General features: G+C 44.8%; 1 protein-coding gene across 4 annotated transcripts; it reads left to right on the top strand.

Moving 5' to 3' along the window:
- The first annotated feature begins 5,169 nt into the window (after positions 1–5,169).
- On the top strand, positions 5,170–11,652 carry TMEM107 (transmembrane protein 107). 4 transcript variants are annotated; one of them, XM_082373404.1, is made up of 6 exons: positions 5,190–6,710; positions 7,209–7,492; positions 7,659–7,726; positions 7,829–7,929; positions 8,679–8,775; positions 10,911–11,652. In XM_082373404.1, exons 2-6 carry the CDS (start codon positions 7,406–7,408, stop codon positions 11,107–11,109), a joined length of 552 nt encoding a protein of 183 aa, XP_082229530.1. In that variant the 5' UTR covers positions 5,190–6,710; positions 7,209–7,405; the 3' UTR covers positions 11,110–11,652. The 4 variants fall into 4 exon arrangements, with proteins under 4 accessions (XP_082229532.1, XP_082229530.1, XP_082229531.1 ...); XM_082373405.1 differs by having other exon boundaries at positions 5,190–6,896; XM_082373406.1 differs by lacking the exon at positions 10,911–11,652 and adding an exon at positions 9,002–9,952 and having other exon boundaries at positions 5,170–7,492.
- Positions 11,653–20,246: the final 8,594 nt, after the last annotated feature.

The raw sequence follows: 20,246 nt of genomic DNA, 5'->3' as shown, positions 1-20,246 counted from the left end.
CCAAAATATTAGGGTGGTTAGTTTTTATGGGCTGGGTAATTTCATAGGCTAACAAGTGAGAGGATTATTCCAACTATTTAGGGAAGGGCGGGGATTTCCAGGAATTGGGCCACCGCCCACTTTTTGTACTTTTATAGTTGTCCTCGGAACTGTCATGGCGCCTGTGGGTGTGTTATTTAGCGTATGCTAACGTATTACAGTGAGCCTATAATGAGGCTCAAGGTCTACTGGAAGTGGAATCTTCTGCCATCCTGGACCTAGTTGGTTCTAACCATTTTATGTCATATCCTCAACGACTGTGCCATTCTTTTAACGGTTGTGCCCTGCCCCCTTCCCTCCTGTTTCACCATCACCTTCGGATTCAAATCCTAATTTATTGGCTGGGCCCCCAAGGCCAAGTGCTTCTTAAGCATGTGGGTCCAGGAACCAGGTTGCCAGTGTTCATAAGCAGGCTTTGCTAATACTAGTTGTGTACCTTGAGCTTGTTATTGAACCTCTCTGTATTTCAATGTCCCTACCTGTAAAATAGTAAAGATTATAATAGTAAAGATAAAAATAGTAAAGATTATAGTAGGTAAGTATTAGAACATGGCTGGTAATCACCACTCAATTATTATGGTTGTTGTTATAATAACTCTCTGGTGCTTGCATGATTCTTCAGCCACTGCCTCCTCCCCTCCCGTGTGACAGCGCTGCTGACTTATTTACAGTCGCCTAAACTCACCTTGGTCACAGCTGTCTCTGTGCCACTGTCCCTGGTATTGCTTGATGGTCTTCCTGAAATGGAGCAGGACCCTGCGGGGCCCTCCTGGGCACAAATTTTCCTTGTGCCCTGTTTCCCCATTAGCAGGAAATAGGCTTCATTCAACCTCCCTGACCTTCCCTGGGTACCAAAAGGGCAGATTCTAATAGTTGCTAATCAAGGAAGGGAAGGAATGTAGAAACAAAGGAGGAGCAGTCAAGAAACAATAGTGCAGCAGCATGGGGCAGGGTCCTGGTTCCTCCTCAAGGAAAATATATAGCAATATATCTTTGAGCTCATCTGAAGGAACAAAGACCCCCACCCAGATGGAGGATGGTAACTTCAGGCTGAGCACAATACTACTGGAACACCACCCTGTTACCTCACCACCAACGAATCAGAAGAAAGTCTGAACACAGTGGAAGATAACAAAGACTTCGACCCCCTCCCCTAATGATTGCCTGCAATTAGCTTTCCCTATATCCCTTTAAAAACTTTCACGGTCCAGCAGAATCTTCAGAGTTGGTTCTTGGACATGAGTCTGCCTTCTCCCCAGGTTGCCGATCTCCTGAATAAAGCAAGCTTTCCTTTCCAGCCAACACTTGTCTCTCAAGTATTGGCTTTAGCCAAACCTGAGTTCGGCAATATTCTCAGTCCTTCTTTACCTGGCTGACCCTTACGTACCCCTCCAGACTCAACTGAGAAGCTCTCTCTTCCCCAAATCTTCCCCCACCTGGGGAAGGAGGTCCTTCCTGTGTCTCCTCCAAGGTAACACTTAAAATGCCACCTTTTAATTTTTTGCCCAGTTGTTTCCCTTACTACACTCTAAGTTACTCGAGAGTAGGGAATATGCATTCCTAGCACCCAGGAATATGGTGTGTATTTAATAAGCATTTGTGAACTCAGTGAGGGATAGCTTTAGCAGAAGTACTAGAGTGGGCAAGAGACTGGCTTGTAGAGGAAGGAGTCTGGGTAGTTGAAGAGCATGGAGTGAAGTGGAAATTGTTGCTAGGAGGGGAGGTTGAGTCAGTGAATATGGTACCAGAGAATGGGAACGTGGACTTGATCTCTAGGCTCAGAGAGTTCCTGCAGCAAGTGAGAAGTATGATTAATCCAGTGTCACTATCCGGAGTACTCTCTGATGTTGAAATCTCCATTCAACCTATCAGTTTCCAAATTTTTTTTCTAATTGTGTTATTTTTTTAATCATTTCAAGAAACATGTATTTATTTATTTTTGGCTGCGTTGGGTCTTCGTTGCTGCGAGCCGGGGCTACTCTTCACTGCGGTGCACGGGCTTCTCCTTGCGGTGGCTTCTCTTTGTTGTGGAGCACGGGCTCTGGGCGTGCAGGCTTCAGTAGTTGTGGCTCGTGGGCTCAGTAGTTGTGGCTCGCGGGCTGTAGAGCACAGGCTCGGTAGTTGTGGCGCACGGGCTTAGTTGCTCCATGGCGTGTGGGATCTTCGCGGACCGGGGCTCGAACCCGTGTCCCCTGCATTGGCAGGCAGATTCTTAACCACTGTGCCAGCAGGGAAGCCTTCAGTTTCCAACTTTTAGAAACCAATAAATTATTCTGTCCAGAGATGCATTGTTACATATGGTAGCCACTAGGGTGGCTATTCAATATGGGGCTATTCAAATCAAGTTAAATTTTAAAAATTCAGTCCCTTAGTCCAAATAGCCACATTTCAAGTGTTCAGTAGCCACAGGGAGCTAGCTGGCCACCATACTGGACCGAGAACAATATGAAGTATTTCCATCATCATGGAAAGTTCTGTTGGACAGTGCTGATCCAAAACTGAGACAATCTGAGACTCAAAAAGAATAACAACTGCAATGCACTGAAACACACAAAAGATGCTAAAATCTAACAACTAAAAACAACTAATTAGTCACTTTGGGAGGATACTGGGGAACCATTATTCTGAAAACTGGTAAATAATGGAGTGAAAATCACACATTTATCCAAACTTTCCTGTATGACCTGTATCTCATGGTAAACAATGAGTCGATAAGGGCACATTCTTATTTACAGGAGAATCCCAGGTGACAAATGCAGAAGGAATGATAGAATTAGGACATCCCCAGTTTGCAACCCCCCCTTGAAATAATGGAGCTAGGCAGTGACGATTAATTAAACCGGTAGGTGAGAAAGTGATGGGGAACTTTACAATGGTTGCCTCAGTCGGACTACACCAGAACCCACTGCTCAGATTAAAGACCAGAGACAAGCAAGCATGATGCGCTGCCTGTTAAAAGTCCAAGGCGCAATCATATACATTTTCAAGACAAGGGATCATACATCAAAATGACATACTGATGTATTACATAAAGTTCACCAAGGTACATAGTCCAGGTAAGCACTTACAAAGTGACCGGCAAGTCACCATGACGCCCTACAGAGTTGGGAAAGAATGCTATTCTTTTAAGAAGTTAAAAAAAAAAAAGTTACACTTCTAGCATCAGAAGAAAGGGGGAAAAATTGATCTTTACAGTTGAGCAGCCACTTCTGTCTTTGAGGAGCTCTGGCTAATGTGTAATGCAGATGCACACTGCACATTAGGGAGAGAGGGAGGAGGCCCAAACAAACACACAGAGAGAATTTTATGTTTAGTTTCTCTTGTCCCGCCTTAAAATATAAATTTTATTTCATCACCAGAATGAGGGAATTCAAGGCTAAGAAAGCTGTATAACAAAAGTCTTCATTGGTCAGCTACCCCTAACACAAGCCCCTTTGTTAAATCTTCACAAATAATATTTATTTGTCAAAACATGATATATAAACAGCCTGCTTTGGTCACTTCGGTGGTCACCTTTCTATGAGACTTCCCTGTGTATGAATTAAATTGGTTTTTTCCTCCTGTTAATGTCTTGTGTCAACGTAATTATTAGATCAGCTAAAAGAACTCAAGAGAGGTGGGGGGAAATTTCTTCCTCCTGGACAGAATTATTTCGTGATGTCTGGGATTTGCTTCAAAATAACCCAGTGGGACTGGGAGGGAGAGTATAGCTGAAAAAAGTTGGTCATGTGTTGGTAATTGCTGAAGCAGAATGGTAGGCTTCAAATGGGGTTTTCTTTATTTTTCTTTATCTTTACATATATTTGAATATTTCTGTGATTTAAAAAATGTTTTTCTAAGTTCTTTTATGACCAGTTCAAATGTTGGGACACGTTGAGTTCCAGCCCTCGGACGAGTGGTCGCCTGGGGAAGGACACCTGGTCACCAGTAATACCTCCTATGGCCACAGGGTGACTCCAAAACTCGCTTTTGTGAGACTTTGTAGAGCAGGCTTCCCTGAACCAAGGTCATGGAAAGTGACAGGACAGACCTAAATGCTTGCTGTTTACTAATTCACAATGTGAACTGTGACTGCCCAGTTCTTACTATCTATAGGTCCCCTAGGCAGGAAGGCTATTATGAGCAGAATACCCCAAACTTCCAGCTGCTGGAGCCCAAAATCTAATCCTTGACCGCTCCCTTTTTCTCATCCACCCACAGCCCCATGTTCAGACTTTATCTTCTAAGGATCTCTAGATTCCTTCCACTTCACTCCACCTCCTTGACTCCACTCTGGTCCAATCTCATCCTATCCTTTCTGGATAACACCATGGCTTCTTCACAGATCTTCTGCTTAAAATCTTAAAATCCATTCTCCGTGTTGCAACCAAAGTCATCCATGTGTGTTATACAAATCTGAGTCTGTCCCTCCGCATGGCTGCAAGGCCATGTCCCTTGTCTACCCATCCCACCTCACCCTGATCTCTTCTTCCCCTTCCATTATGGGCTTCAGACACACTAGCTCCCTTTCTGTTCAACAAACTCACTGGGCTTGTTCCCACCTAAGGAACTTTGCACTTGCTGTGCCTCACCTGGAATGCTCTTTCCCCAGATCTTCATGCAGCTGACTCCTTCTGTTCATTCTATTTGCTCCAGGGACCTTGGAGAATCTTGCAAAAGCGGGTCCTGGGCTTTCCTCACTTTCACTCTAGGACAGTGCTTCCTTCACCTGTGAATAGTCAGACTTGATAAACTGTCTGGGGGAGCCTGGCTCTGAAGTCCTGGGCTTTCTATTCCCAGAGAAAAGTTCTAACGAGGACATTCTCTTCCATAAAGGCAGTAGAATTATCCAAAAATCAGGAAATTAACACCGATACAATACTATTATCTAGGCTAGAGACCTTATTCAAATTTTGCCTGTTGTTCCACTAATGTCCTTTATAATAAAAAAAAAAAATTTTTTTCCTGATCCAGGATCCATTAGGATCACACATTAAATTTCTCATGTCAAATTTGTCACGTCTTTTTTTTTATTTTATTGAAGTATAGTTGTTTTACAATGTTGTGTTAATTTCTGCTGTAAAGCAAAGTGATTCAGATATATAATACGGAGATATATATATATATATATATATATATATATATATATATATATTCTTTTCCATTATGGTTTATCACAAGATATTGAATATAGTTCCCTGTGCTATACAGCAGGACCTTGTCGTTTGCCCATTTTTGTCACATCTCTTTGTCTTTCATGACCTTGAGGAAACATCTTTTGACTATCTCTTTGACTTATGAATTTTTTCACCCACTGGTTTAGAAAAAAGGAAATCCATTTATTACACTGGGGACCTGGAAGAGAGAAGAGCATTTCCTCTCATTTTTGACCACATTTCCTAAAACAAAGTTTAAGAACAAACGACCCATTTTCAAAGAAACTTTCCTTGATCACATTATCCTAATATTTCCCTTAAAAATTTTTATTTACAGCACCTATTATCATGCAGATATATTATTTGTTTGCCTGTTTGTCATTGATCTCTCTGACCCCAGGAAGGTAGACACTTACGTCTTGTTCCTCAAGAACATGAGCCCAGCACAGTGCCTAGGACTTACAGCTAGTCAGTGAATATCTGTTGAATGAATGAATGAATGAATGAATGAAGAAATAAAAAATGCCTCTAGGGTTTGTAGTTTAGACCCTCCTAGAAGCACGGAGATGAAGAGTAGTGATAAAAGAAATGTTCACATATTGAGGTATGGGGAAGTCATTCTGGCTTAAACATGAGTTAACTTGAATTTTATGCTAACTAAAACAGCCTGTTTGTGGCCTATCAAACATACATTGTACATCTGCTTTAATTATTAAAGAAAAGGGCACACTGACCAGAAGTAAAGAATATCCATGTTAAGAATAAAGATTAAATGCCCCTCTTGGGATGCCAGTGCTGGTCCTCTTTTGATGATCAGACTCCCTTCCCAGGTGCCAACACCATACTGACTCGCTGGGTACTCATGGTCTGTTCTTTTTTTTTTTTTTTAAACCATGAAGAAATGTAACCCTTACTTGTTTAATGTTCTTTGTTCTGACCAGATATAAAACTGTACTGGAAACCATGCTTCCCTGGGGCAGTTTCTCAGAGTGATCTGGGAAGTGGGCTTCCGGGCTAGTCCTTAGTTTGGTTCAAATAAAACTCTTTTCTATTCTTACTATAGACGTTTATCCATTATTATTCTTGACAGCAGGAAGAGAGATGATCTGGTAAGTGGGTAGGGAGGCCCCTGCGAGGTTGTAACTAGACTGTGTGTGAGCAATGAATGCGGGCGAGAACTTTCCGTTCTGCAGGGATCCCCTTTGAGGCCCAAAGGTCAGTGAGGTCGCGATAGTGAGAGATGCTTGGACCGTAGTTGGGCTAAGTCGTGCCCACAGCTCAAAGAGATAAGGAAATCGTTGCAGAGTCTGCATCTCCGCCCTCGATCCTTGCCTCCCAGGGACGCAGGGTTTCGTTCTCTTCCTCCACTCCCCGCTCCACCCCCTTTTCTCGTCCACTCCCTTCCCTAAACACGCCTCTCATCCACACCCTAGTTCAGGAGAGCGGGCCATTTTCTGCACTCTGCAAATCCCTCACAAATCTGAGCAAGTTGTCTGGGGAGTTGGTTGGGGGGAACCAGAATCAAGGAAGGTTCAGGTATGAGGTCCGCCGACAACCAGGGGCTCTGGGAGGATGAACGACAGCCAGACAATGAGGGGCATCCACCTCTCCAAGTTCGGCCCAGGGCAGGTGGTAGCGAAACGGATGCGGAGGATGGAAGAAAAGAGAGTGTCCAGGCCTCAGGAATGGCGATGCCCTAAGGCCGGCGTGGCGGTGACAGTGGTATCCGGAGGGTCGTCCTGGGCAGCGCAGCGGGGGCTGGGGGCCGGGCGGCTTCCGGCGTGGGCATCCGGGGAGGAAGGGGTATCCCGGGCTAGGCAGGGCGGGTTTCCTTTCGCCGGGGCTGCGCGGGCAGAGTCGGCAGTGCGGGACCGCGCCACTGCCGCACACTCTCAGGTGCCGATAGCTCGGCTGCGCGCGGGGAGGCGGCTGGCTGTCCGCACCCGGCCGGGATGAGGTACAGAGGACCCATACCCGCGATCCTCTGGGGGTTCTCGGCGGCGCGATAATTTACCGCTCTCGCGATATTTTCAGAGATTCCCGTCGTAGCCCCCGCGTATGCGGTTACCAAGGTTACCAAGGCAACTGGGCGGCACCAGCGCGAGCTGGAAGGCGGCGTACGTCGAATTTTTGTAGGCTAGCCTGGGAGACTTGAGGAGTCGCTTTCCCTGAGCTTCCAGTCCCAGAGACCACGGCCTCTGCTCCAGGCGGTAACCCTTACCCTGGGGGCCATGGGTCGGATCTCGGGACTCGTGCCCTCTCGCTTTCTGACGCTCCTGGCGCATTTGGTGGTCGTCATCACCTTATTTTGGTCGCGGGTAAGACCCATGGCCCCCCTCCTCTCGCCCCCCTTCCCACCTTGGGGTGGTCCCAGCCCCACCGCACCTTTCCCCCGGGGCCTTACCCGGCGGGGTCCTCCCATTCCCCCGCCATCCGCCGCTCGACCCTCTTTCAACTTCTCTTTCTTTCTGCCCTGCTCCCCAGGACAGCAACATCCAGGCCTGCCTGCCTCTCAAGTTCACCCCCGAGGAGTATGAAAAGCAGGACATGCAGTGAGCACTTGGGGCAGAGTGGTCAGAATTAAGCAGTAGTGGGAGTGAAGGGGTGTTAGAAAAAGTCCAGAAGGCCTAAGCCAACTCCCTTCCTTTCTGCAGGCTGGTGGCAGCGCTCTCTGTCACCCTGGCCCTCTTTGCAGTGGAGCTGGCCGGTTTCTTCTCAGGAGTGTCCATGTTCAACAGCACCCAGAGCCTCATCTGTATCCTTTTTACTTGTGCACCTTTCCTGTACGGCCCATTTCCATCTTAACGCCCTTCAGCCACCTAACTAGGCCTTTCTGGCACAGTGGTATTGCCCTAGCAGGCAAACAGAATCCCTCCAGTTAAGAGATCTTCTTAGGTAATGTAGAAGATTTAATACAATCTTTGATCATTTGTTAAGCTCCTGCTATGCGTCAGGCACTGGAGATCTCAAAATGGGAGTAAAACAGTTTTCTATCTTGAGGAAGAGGCAGACACACAGACAGACATCCGTAATTCAGTGTGATAAACACTGTGCCATAGGATGTGTAAAGATATGAAGCACTATGGGAACGCAGAAGAGACTGAGGAAGATGGATCAGGGAAGGCACTTGACACTGGGATAGTGGACGGGGAGGACCAGGGTGCTGGAGAGTGATTCTAGCGGGGTGTATAATGTCACTGTGAGCATTCCTGTGTGCTTGGAGTAGATGAGGAGCCTACTACTTCACCTGATAGATATGGGGTGGCGGTAGCTTGGGGTCCCAGCTGTGCAGGCTCAGTTCTGGCCTCCATTCACGTGGCAGTCCTAAAACTCAGAAGTCAGGGCTGCTGGCTCTGGCCTTTGCAGTGTGGTAAAGGGAGCAAGAGGTGCCCTGCTCCCCAGGAGGTGAACCAGAATGCAGATGCCAGTCCCACCACTGGCCTTTTCTGGCCCATCACTACCTATTGATCCAAAAGCTTTCCTTGACTCTGATGCGTTCCCAAGCCATTGGGGCTCACTGTAGTGCATCTGTGGCCCTATCCTTCTTCATATTTGAGCGTTGGGAGTGCACCACGTACTGGTACATTTTTGTCTTCTGCAGGTATGGTAGCACCCAGTGTTTGAGGACGGGGAAGGACGGTTTACTTTAAATCTGAAGGTTTCCCATACCCAGCCCTTTACTCCGTGTATAAGATATCAGATCCACTCAACATCCCGTGGTCTTTTTGAGGTCCCCCACTCCTACACTTTGGGGGTGGGATTGCTGGCTTGGGGGTTTGGATATTTTTATTGGAAGGGACCCTGAACCCATCACCTACCTTCCGTAGTGCCATCCCAGCCATCACCGAAATAGCATTATTCATCAGCGTCTTTGGGCTGAAAAAGAAACCTTTCTGATACCTTCGTGACTGGAAGTAGGGATGAAGGCTGGAGAAGCGAGGGACCACTCACCGTTCCTGGAAGAAGGAAACCATAGGCTTCAACTCTCCCCCTAAAACTGCATTTGGTGGAGGATGTCAGTGTTAGTGTTAGGGTAATTGTCTCTCGAGTCTGGAGTTATGAGTTTTGTTTACAGTTCTTTGTAAAAAAATATATTTTAGGGTAAGATCAAGACTTATAGGAATTCCCTGGCGGTACAGTGGTTAGGACTCCGCGCTTCCACTGTAGGGAGCGCGGGTTCGATCCCTGGTCGGGGAACTAAGATCCCGCATGCCGCGCAGAGTGACCAAAAAAAAAAAAAAGAAAGATCAAGACATAAAAATTTCAGGAGAAAATTGGGGTGGCCAATCTACTATAGAAACGGAACAGCTTTTCACTCTAAGATACTATATGTCGCTTTTATTTTGGTTATTACGGTAGATTTCTGGCGGAAGGGAGTGGGCAGGGATATGTAAATAAAGTGAGGCGGCCGGGTGGGACAGCCAGCTCGTAAGTGAGTGGAGCATTCTGGGAGGAATTAGCCTTTGTTTTTTTGACGCTAAATGCAAAAATATATTTTATAACACCTGCAAATAAATGTAGCAACAGAAATGGAAGAACCTAGATAGCTTTAGGTTGCTCGGGCTAACGTGTTGGGTTCTCACCCTCGATCATAGTGGAATCTTTTTACCAGAGTACGGAATGCCCCACGATATTCTGTATCGTCAGGTAGGATAATCCTTACCTGTTTCTCCTTTCGGAGAACAGAATGGAATATGATGATTGGAGCTCGCATGATTTCGTGATTAACGGCTGTGCGTAATCGGGACTTGCAACATCCTGATTGCTCCTTTCTGATTCTTTCTGACGATCGTAATTTCTAGCGTGTGTTTTCTATGGATAGAGACTAACTGCTTGTAGTGCCGTGATGAACTTACTGAAAAATAACGTTAGAGTTTAGGATCGGCGGTTTTGTTTATGTCGTGATTAAAATACTTTTTTAAGGTTTGTTAACGTTTTCTTTTGAACAGAAAAAGCTTAAAAAATTTTTTTCTGTAGTGGTTGTATGGTGGTAATTCTTAAATATATATTAAGTTTTATGATAGTGAATGTTGGTTAATGTTACTTTCTAAAGTCTTAATGATGTGTTACATGTGTTTTTGGTTTTTCTGAAAAGTGGCTTTGTATGTCTGTTTTTTGTCTTGTACTGAAAGCATTGGTATCAGAGCTTTCGTTTTGCTGTCTTGATACTCTTCTTGTATTAGACCTACCACGCAGAAACTGGGCGAAGCTCCTGTTTTCAGTTAGTAGTTTGGAAAGAGGACCGCGTTTATGCTTGATAGCTTATACCGAGAGTACGTTTAAAAAGAAAATATGGAAGCGCAGTATTTGGAATTGCAAAAAGCACAGGAATCGAAGGTTTTATTTTATCACAGGATGAGTGCTTCCGAGGTTACGTTTTTCCAGGGAGTGTTTGTTGTATGTTGGGAAGGCTTTTTTTTTGTACATTTCAGTTTTAAAGGGTGGAGTCCAGGTCATTCTAAACAAGCACAAAGCCATGCACGGAGGTGCTTTCTGGTGATGTTCCGAAAGTGATACCTATACGTAGACAATCTTTTTCCTAGTTCTCTCTGTTTTCTGACAGTGCTTTTTTATTGAGTGCACACTGTATACTGTAGTAGGTACTGAGGGAGTAGATATGAGCATGATCCTCGGCCATCACCGATATTGTGGCTCATGGAAAGAGACAGAAGTGTCTGAAACTCCCAGAGTAGTTTAATTCTAATTTGTGATAAAAGCTGCACAGGCTACTTACAGGTGTTACGAAGGAGTGGTTAATTTGCCCAAGGTGGTAGGAGTGCTGCTTCTCTGGAGCTGTTTGAGTGAGGTCCTGGAGTGTGGCTGGGGCAGAGAGGAAAGGGGGCAGATTGTCTGCGAGGAAAGAAAGATGGACCTTTGCAAGGTCACGGGTTGGAGACTTGGCCCAGGAGGACCCCACATGCCGCGGAGCATCTAGGCCCGTGCGCTACAACTACAGAGCCTCAGCTCTGGAGCCCGCAAACTACTGAAGCCTACACGCCTAGAGCCCATGCTCTGCAACAAGTGAAGCCATGAAGCCACGACAATGAGAAGCCCGCGCACCGCAACGAAGACCCAACGCAGCCAAAAAGAAAGAAATTAATTAATTAAAAAAAAATCTTGAAGTGTCATGTCTGTAGGCTGTTACACTGTGAATAGCACAGAAAGTTGAGGATACATTCCAGGGTTTGAAAACTGGTGTCAGTTTCAGCAAAGAAATCACTCAAGTCCTTGAGGAATCTGTGAGGTTTCAGCATATTGTGTTTCATTTTTGTCTTACTCAAAAATGTAAATGAAAACATCAACCAACGTTCACGTTGGAACTGCACTTGTACTTAGGACATAACTCCATTTATGAAATCATGGATACAGAGTAGAATTTACAATAAAGAATACTGTACATTTTATGATTTGCAGATTCTGTTACATATCCTTTATATCAGTAAAATTTATAATAAACTTGTGTGCGTACACAAATGAATACTTTTTTTGTAAAGTGGGTTGTTAAACATTTACCAGCCTTTCTTGCTCCTGCAACCCCAAGAAACCTCTCATCACCAATGATTTTCTTGTTCCTAAATCCAGAGGTTCCCTCTCAGACTAGAGTTTGATCTCTTTCCAATATGTTGACCACTCCCCTCATTTGAAATTTGTTCTCCCTTCGTTTCTGAAAATTAGTTCCCCTGGCTTACCTCCCACTGTTCTGGCTGCTCCTTCTTAGGCTCAGCTAATGAATATTGACTGAGAACCCACAGCTGGCCAGTCACTGGGGACATATTACCGGGTTGTCTCCTCTGCTTGCCTCTTAAGTGTCGGTGGTCACTACTCCTTGGGTGACTTCATCCACCTCTTGTCTTCAGACACCACCCAGATGCTGCTGGTTTCCATACCTTGGCTCTCTTCTGTGATCCCCAGCCTGGGGCAAGAGACCGGAAGGGAGCTGTGGAGCCAATCCTGGGGTTAACGTGCACCCTCTCTCCTTGGTTGTGTGATCACCAACAGGTCACTAAACCTCTCTGTGCCTCAATTCCTTCATCCCCACTCCAGAAGTACTTACTACAAGCACCTCAACTATCTATCTCTTAGTCAACACCAGAGGCTTTGCCAATTAGCATTCAAAAATAGGTTTTCATTTTATTGTGAAATTAGTGGCTTGTTAATCAGCATCAGCCAGTCATGAAAAAACAAATACTGCTCGATTCTACTTATATGAGGTACCAAGAGTAGGCTCAAAGTCATAGAGACGGAATGTAGAACGGTGGTTGCCAAGAGCCGGGGGAAGAGGAAAATGGGGAGTTGTTTAATGGGTAGAGAGTTTCAGTTCTGCAAGATGAAAAGAGTTCTGGAGATTGGTGTACAACAATATGAATGTACTTAGCACTACTGAATTGTACACTTAAAAGTGGTTAAGATGGTAAGTTTTATGTATTTTTTATAATTTAAAAGTAAAAAACATTAAAAATCAGTGGGGAAAGGGATTAGTCAGTAAAGTTTCTTAGAACAACTGAGTAGCCATTGGGGGGAAAATATGGATCAATACCTTACAATTTTAGATCACAGAAAAGTTTCAAAAACAGTACAAATGTCCTGTATACCCTTCACCCAGCTATTCTCCAGATATTCACATCTTGCATAGCCATGGTATAATTATGGAAACCAGGAAATTAGTGTTGATACAATACTATTAACTAATCTACAAGTCTTATTTGAATTTTTCCGGTTTTCCCATTAATGCATTTTTTCTGATTCAGGATCTAATCCAGGATTTCACATGGCATTTAGTTGTCATGTCTCCTTAGGCTTTTCCAATCTGAGACAGTCCCTGTCTTTTTTTTTTTTTTCCTTTCATGATCTTGACACATCTGTAGAGTATTGGTGAGTTATTTTGCAGAATGTCCCTCAATTTGGATTTGTCCAATGTTTCCTCGTGATTAGATTGAGGTTATGCATTTCTGGTAAGAATACCACAGAAGTAAATAGTTTGGAGTAGGGAAGACATAAGTATGAAAACAAGATGCAGAAGTCATAAAAGACTGATATATTTAAATATGTATTTAAAATGTTAAAAGTATGCGTGGTAAAAAAAATAAGCGTAAGTTAAAAGATAAATGAAAATCTAAAGAAAAATATTCATAACTCGTATTAGAAAGAGCTAATTTTGATACATAAAAATGTCCTACAAATCTATAAGAAAAATACCGACAACCCAATAAAAATGTACAAAAAAACTGTACAGACATTTCACAGAAAAGGAAATATAAAGAACTCTCAAATATATGAAGAGATGCCTGACTTCATTCAGCATAAGACAGATGCAAATCATGCCTAATTTACATTCTCAATGACCAAGAAGTTTCATAGAGAGTTGAAGAGGGTATTGGGTTTGAGTAAACAAGCCTCACCTGTTTGTTGGTGGGAATAAAAATTGGTAACACATCCACCTGAGAGCAATTTGGCAATATTCCATCAAACTCAAAATCAATCACAAAGACCCATACCCTTTGACCTAGGACTTTCACATCTAGGAATTAGCCCTTCAGATTTGCACACGGGTAGAATGGGGATGTGTAGATTATTCCTTGCACCTTTGCTTGTATTGGCAAAAGATTGGAACCAAATGTCTGTCAACAGGGGATTGGTTACACTGCATTACCAGGTAACACTGCAGCCAGGACAAAAGCAAACCTTATACACGGTTATGGAACAGTCTCCAAGATACTTAAGTGACAAAAGCAAGTTACAGAACAGTTCGTGTAGTGTTCTTCCTTTTGTGTAAAGAAAGGTGGAAAGCTATGTGCACAGAGCATCTCTGGAAGGAGGGAAACTGCTGGGAGGACTGGTGGCTGAGAGGCGGAAGCTGGAGGGCTGGGAAAAAAGGGTGAGAGACTTTCTCCATATGCTCTTTTGAATTTTTGGAATTTTGAACCACGTTCATTTTTTTTTTTAATCAGTCATCAATTTTATACACATCAGTGTATACATGTCAATCCCAATCGCCCAATTCAGCACACCACCATCCCCACCCCACCGCGGTTTTCCCCCTTTGGTGTCCATACGTTTGTTCTCTATATCTGTGTCTCAACTTCTGCCCTGCAAACCGGTTCATCTGTACCATTTTTCTAGGTTCCACATACATGCGTTAATATACGATATTTGTTTTTCTCTTTCTGACTTACTTCACTCTGTATGACAGTCTCTAGATCCATCCACGTCTCAACAAATGACTCAGTTTTGTTCCTTTTATGGCTGAGTAATATTCCATTGTATATATGTACCACATCTTCTTTATCCATTCGTCTGTCGATGGGCATTTAGGTTGCTTCCATGACCTGGCTATTGTAAATAGTGCTGCAATGAACATTGGGGTGCATGTGTCTTTTTGAATTACGGTTTTCTCTGGGTATATGCCCAGTAGTGGGATTGCTGCATCATATGGTAATTCTATTTTTAGTTTTTTAAGGAACCTCCATATTGTTCTCCATAGTGGCTGTATCAATTTACATTCCCACCAACAGTGCAAGAGGGTTCCCTTTTTTCCACACCCTCTCCAGCATTTGTTGTTTGTAGGTTTTCTGATGATGCCCATTCTAACTGGTGTGAGGTGATACCTCATTGTAGTTTTGATTTGCATTTCTCTAATAATTAGTGATGTTGAGCATCTTTTCATGTGCTTCTTGGCCATCTGTATGTCTTCTTTGGAGAAATGTGTATTTAGGTCTTCTGCCCATTTTTGGATTGGGTTGTTTGTTTCTTTAATATTGAGCTGAATGAGCTGTTTATATATTTTGGAGATTAATCCTTTGTCCGTTGATTCGTTTGCAAATATTTTCTCCCATTCTGAGGGTTGTCTTTTCGTCTTGTTTATGGTTTCCTTTGCTGTGCAAAAGCTTTGAAGTTTCATTAGGTCCCATTTGTTTATTTTTGTTTTTATTTCCATTACTCTAGGAGGTGGATCAAAAAAGATCTTGCTGTGATTTATGTCAAAGAGTGTTCTTCCTATGTTTTCCTCTAAGAGTTTTATAGTGTCCGGTCTTACATTTAGGTCTCGAATCCATTTTGAGTTTATTTTTGTGTATGGTGTTAGGGAGTATTCTAATTTCATTCTTTTACATGTAGCTGTCCAGTTTTCCCAGCACCACTTATTGAAGAGACTGTCTTTTCTCCATTGTATATCTTTGCCTCCTTTGTCATAGATTAGTTGACCATAGGTCCGGTCCGTGGGTTTATCTCTGGGCTTTCTATCTTGTTCCATTGATCTATGTTTCTGTTTTTGTGCCAGTACGATATTGTCTTGATTACTGTAGCTTTGTAGTATAGTCTGAAGTCAGGGAGTCTGATTCCTCCAGCTCCGTTTTTTTCCCTCAAGACTGCTTTGGCTATTCGGGGTCTTTTGTGTCTCCATACAAATTTTAAGATGATTTGTTCTAACAAATCAACTAACATTTTAAGAGAATGTGAGCCTGCAGCTGCTTCTGTTCCCTGTCTGGAAATGAAGCTAAGGCAGAGGCCAGCAGGGCTGGAAACAGAGAACCAGATCCCTGATGACATCACGTGAGTACCTGGGCCCTGCTGTTTCCAGCTACACGCCAGTCATGTGAGCCCTCAGAGCCTCCTTTCTAGTTTAAGTCTGCCTGAGCTGTGTTGGCAAGTGTCTTGATCATAACGTCCATCAAAGATCATGGTGGGTGCTTTTTTTTCCCTCCAGTTTTATTGAGGTATAATTGACAAACATGATGTGTTGTGGTTTTTTTTCTTCTTTTTGGCCGCACGGCATGGCTTGCGAGATCTTAGTTCCGCGACCAGGGATTGAACCTGCGCCCTCAGCAGTGAATGAGCAGAGTCCTAACCACTGGACCACCAGGGAATTTCCCCATGCTCTGTTTAATGATCTCTTTTCTTGTATATTATTGTAGCTCCTGGTGCCAGCACGGTGCCCGGCATTGTAGAGTGAAAGAGCCCTCATTTAACAAATGAGGAAGATGAGGCCCAAGCAGAAAGCTATTCGCTTGAGGTCATCATGCAGACAGGGAGAGCTGGGACCAGAACCTGAGACTCCTGGCTGTCAGGCCAGATCAGTTGACTCAGTTCAGCAAGTGTTTGATAGAGGAGCTTGTTAACCCAGTGAATGTCTTTCTTTTTTTTTTTTTTTAAGCAGATATTCATTTTTATTTATTTATTTATTTATTTATTTATGGCTGTGTTGGGTCTTCGTTTCTGTGCGAGGGCTTTCTCCAGTTGCCGCGAGCGGGGGCCACTCTTCATCGCAGTGCGCGGGCCTCTCACCATCGTGGCCTCTCTTGTTGCGGAGCACAGGCTCCAGACGCGCAGTCTCAGTAGTTGTGGCTCACGGACCTAGTTGCTCCGCGGCACGTGGGATCTTCCCAGACCAGGGCTCGAACCCGTGTGCCCTGCATTGGCAGGCAGACTCTCAACCACTGCGCCACCAGGGAAGCCCCCCAGTGAATTTCTAATGAATGGAAGGTTGCAGAGTGAGCGTACGGGATCAGGAGGCCTCCCAGGCCTGCTATGCTGGGCTCTACTTTAAAACACTCCTCACAGCATGGTTCACCATCATTCATTATTCATTTGCCTGCCTGGCTTCTGCACTGTGCTTGGTACCTGAGAAGGGAGAACTACACAGATTAAAGAGATACCAGTTTATGTACTATATTATGTTGCATACAAAAAAGAAAAATGAAGAGATATTCTATATATGAAAGAAAACATTGACTAACCAATTTAATAAAAGATCCCATCAAGGCATTTCTCTGAGCCTAGGTTTCCCCAAATGTAAAATCAAGCCGATACCTACTTCATAGGATTGTCCTGAGGGCTGACTGATGGTGGGAGGTATTTACAACAATGTTCCTAAGAACACTGTTGTAACAGCGGAAAAATTGGAAACAACCTGAAAGCTGGTCCTTGGACTTCCCTGGCGGTCCAGTGGTTAAGACTCCACGCTCCCAAGGCACGGGGCACGGGTTCCATCCCTGGTCAGGGAACTAAGATTCTGCGAGGAGCGGCCAAAAAAAAACAGAAAAAAAATTCCAAAGTTGGCCCTTGAGGGACTAGTTAAATAAACTGTGGTGAGACTTCTGGCTAAACATGGAAGACATGTAAACATGAGCATTTGCTTTCTCTCCCTTCCATAACTGAACTGGATAACAGGAGAGGCGTCAGAGAGGCATGTATGTACAAGGACAAAGACCCGGAGAGAAGACAGCAGTGGATAAAAAGATTCCAACAGGCTTTAGAGGCTGGACAGTGGCCTAAGGGTGGTGACAGAATGAACAGGACATGATGCTCGAAGATCCTGGAGGTCCCTAGACTCCGGGTCAGGGCCTGGCTGAACACAGAGGGTGGCCGAGAGCCTGTGTTCAGGGTGTCGAGACCCCTGGGTCTCCCTCACCTCTCACATCTGAGTCACACACACCGACCCTCCGCACGCTCATTTTTGGGGAGGCTTTGGACTTGGGGACCCCAGGCGCAGCAGAGGTGAGGCTTGAAGCTAGAAACAGGAACTCCCACCCTGCTCCAGATCTGCCCTCCCAAGCCACACCCATGCAGGACAGGGATGGAGAATGGAGGATATTCTTCTCTCAAAAAACTGAACGACCCCAGAGAAAGCCTGCCACCTGTCAACATTTGGGAGTCTGCGTGAAAAGGCTTCCACTGTCCTACAGCAAAGCCGACAGTCAATGAGTGCCCTCCCCCTACACACACACACACACACACACACACACACACACACACACAGCTTCCACTCTGCTTCTTGCTGGCTCCCTATTAAATATTAACAGAGAGCCAACGACCAGCAGACATTTAAGGAAAGCCTCCAAAATGAAAAGAGAGAGACTCCTCCCATATAGTCCTCCCAGACATTAAAAAGCCTATCAAAGAAATCTGGAAGAAATAGAGAAACTAAGAAGCACAAGAAAAAAAGAAAAAAACTCTATAATTGGAAAGTTAAAAAAAAAAGGAAGGGGAAACTCAATGCATATAGTCTGTTAGCATTTGTAGTTTTAAAGAGAAAAGATGTATCTATGTCTGTGTCTCTGCACCAACCATTCTGGAGGATTTACAAGACTGAAACAGCAGCTGTGTTGAATAGGGGTCTTGGGTGGCTCAGGACAAAGGCTCGCTGTACATTCTTTCGTACCTTTTGAATTTTGATTGTTACCTATTTCTTGGGTTACAATATAATACTGCATTTTAAAAATATAGATGCAGAGAGATGCGAGAAGATATTGCACTTTGGAAATTAAAAAGGTAATCAACATCCATCTTTATTTAAGGATAAAGAGTAATAGAAAAAAATAAATATAACAAAAAACTTTTTTTCCCCCAAAAGGAGGACACAGGAAAACTTCCAGAAAGTAAAACAAGAAGATGAAGTGGGGGGTGTCCAAGGGAACCTCAGTTTTATGTCTAGTGTTTTAATATTTTTTGAGGAGAATGCATTCATATTATTTGCGTAATTAGGACACTGAACGTGGGTGGCAATCCCTGTAAAGCTCCTCACATGCAGTAGGTACCTGGTAGTTTCCCTTCCCTCCAGGAGCCCAGGGATTGGCAGGCAGCCCCGAGCCTTCCAGTTTGGAGGGTAGAGCCAGAGGTCACAGGGTTTGAGTAGCTGATTGTGAGGGAGGCTAGCCCCTTGGTCCCCATTCCGTGCAGCCCTCCCAGGGGCATGCTTCTCCTCCTAATTAGAAGGCCTTTTCCGTACATGCTGTATTGAGGGACACACAAGGTCTCTGAAATTAATTACTAGTTTGGTCAAGTTTGACTCATGTGGATGGAGCAAGTTCATGAGTCAATGGGGCAATGACCCAGCTCCCTTCCACCCCAACTTTGAAGTCAGTTGTTAGAAGAGGAAAAAGCAATAAAAGAAAACCTTTATTAAGCCTTTATTGAAGGTCTCTGCCATGCCGCCTACGTCAGAATCATTGGAGGTGCTTGTTAGAAGTGAACTTGGGCCCCCTCGCACATCTTTCGAATGAGCGTTGGGAGCGGAGCCTGGAAATTTGGCTACCAACCCCCAGAAGCAGGTAAATGTAGAAGCTACGATCTCAGTTATGCAAATATATTACTTTATTTTTCTTTAGTTCAATTTACCTCTATTTTGGGTCTCCATTCTAGCTGCTTGCAGAAAACATTCTCTTAATCATTTCCAGGTGAACTCACCTGGTCTCCCCACCCCACCTCTTCTCCCGCCTCCACCACTGATGTAAATGTGGGGAGTTCCCTAGCATCACAGCATAGGTGGGGTGGGTGGGGAGGGCTGCTCGGTGAGCGTCCTCTCTTGGGGATAAACCCTCCTGGGTCCCCGCCTCCATGGATCTATGTGCTCTCATTTCTATTCTGCTGCTGCCCCCAGGATCCAACAGCAATAGCAATGTGCCAGCTTTCCAAGCCACACCGCATGGCCTTGGCTCCCCCAGTGTATTCGGGGTTCCGTCCCTTCCATGTCCCCTGGACTTGGCCGTTGGGGAATGAGGATCACTCTTAAACCCGTGTCTATCATCGTGTCTGGTCCTCCACTAGCTTCTCCCCTGCTAGCGTAGGGTGTCGGGGCAGGGTGTGGGTGGGGAGCGCTGCCTGTTTGTACCTCCTTCCAACCTTACCTGTCTGAGACCCAGCCCCTGAGGCTTTTGAACTCAAAAGCCTGGAATTTGGCATCTTTGTTCTCTGGCTAGAAAGTAAAGTAATCTCAGGGCCGAAAAGCAAGAGGTAGTCTCCCACAGCATCATCTGAGACCATCAGGGAAGCTGCTCTTTTCTTCCTTTTTACATAGGCTGAGCCACCCAGACGTTCTGTGTCAGCGCCCAAGGACCAGGGAAGTGGCGGCTCCCGGGAGGGGAAGGGAGCTGAGCGCATCTTATCTTAGGTCTGCTGGGTCCCCACACCCAACAGACACTCCCAGTTCACTCGCCTCCCCCGGACAGCTGGGAAATGACACCTCTGGTGACAGAGCCAGTCCCAGGCTTCTGCTGGGAGGGGCTGGGGTGCTGCATGGGGGAGGCTGTCACACCCGGAGGCCCTGGGAAGCCTGGGTGGGGGAGGGAAGAAGCTAGC

Source organism: Balaenoptera borealis (genome assembly GCF_965194805.1).
Source record: "Balaenoptera borealis genome assembly, chromosome: 20".
Lineage (NCBI taxonomy): Eukaryota > Metazoa > Chordata > Mammalia > Artiodactyla > Balaenopteridae > Balaenoptera > Balaenoptera borealis.
The sequence above is the reverse complement of the archived record's forward strand: the minus strand, read 5'-3'. Positions and strand labels throughout refer to the sequence as shown.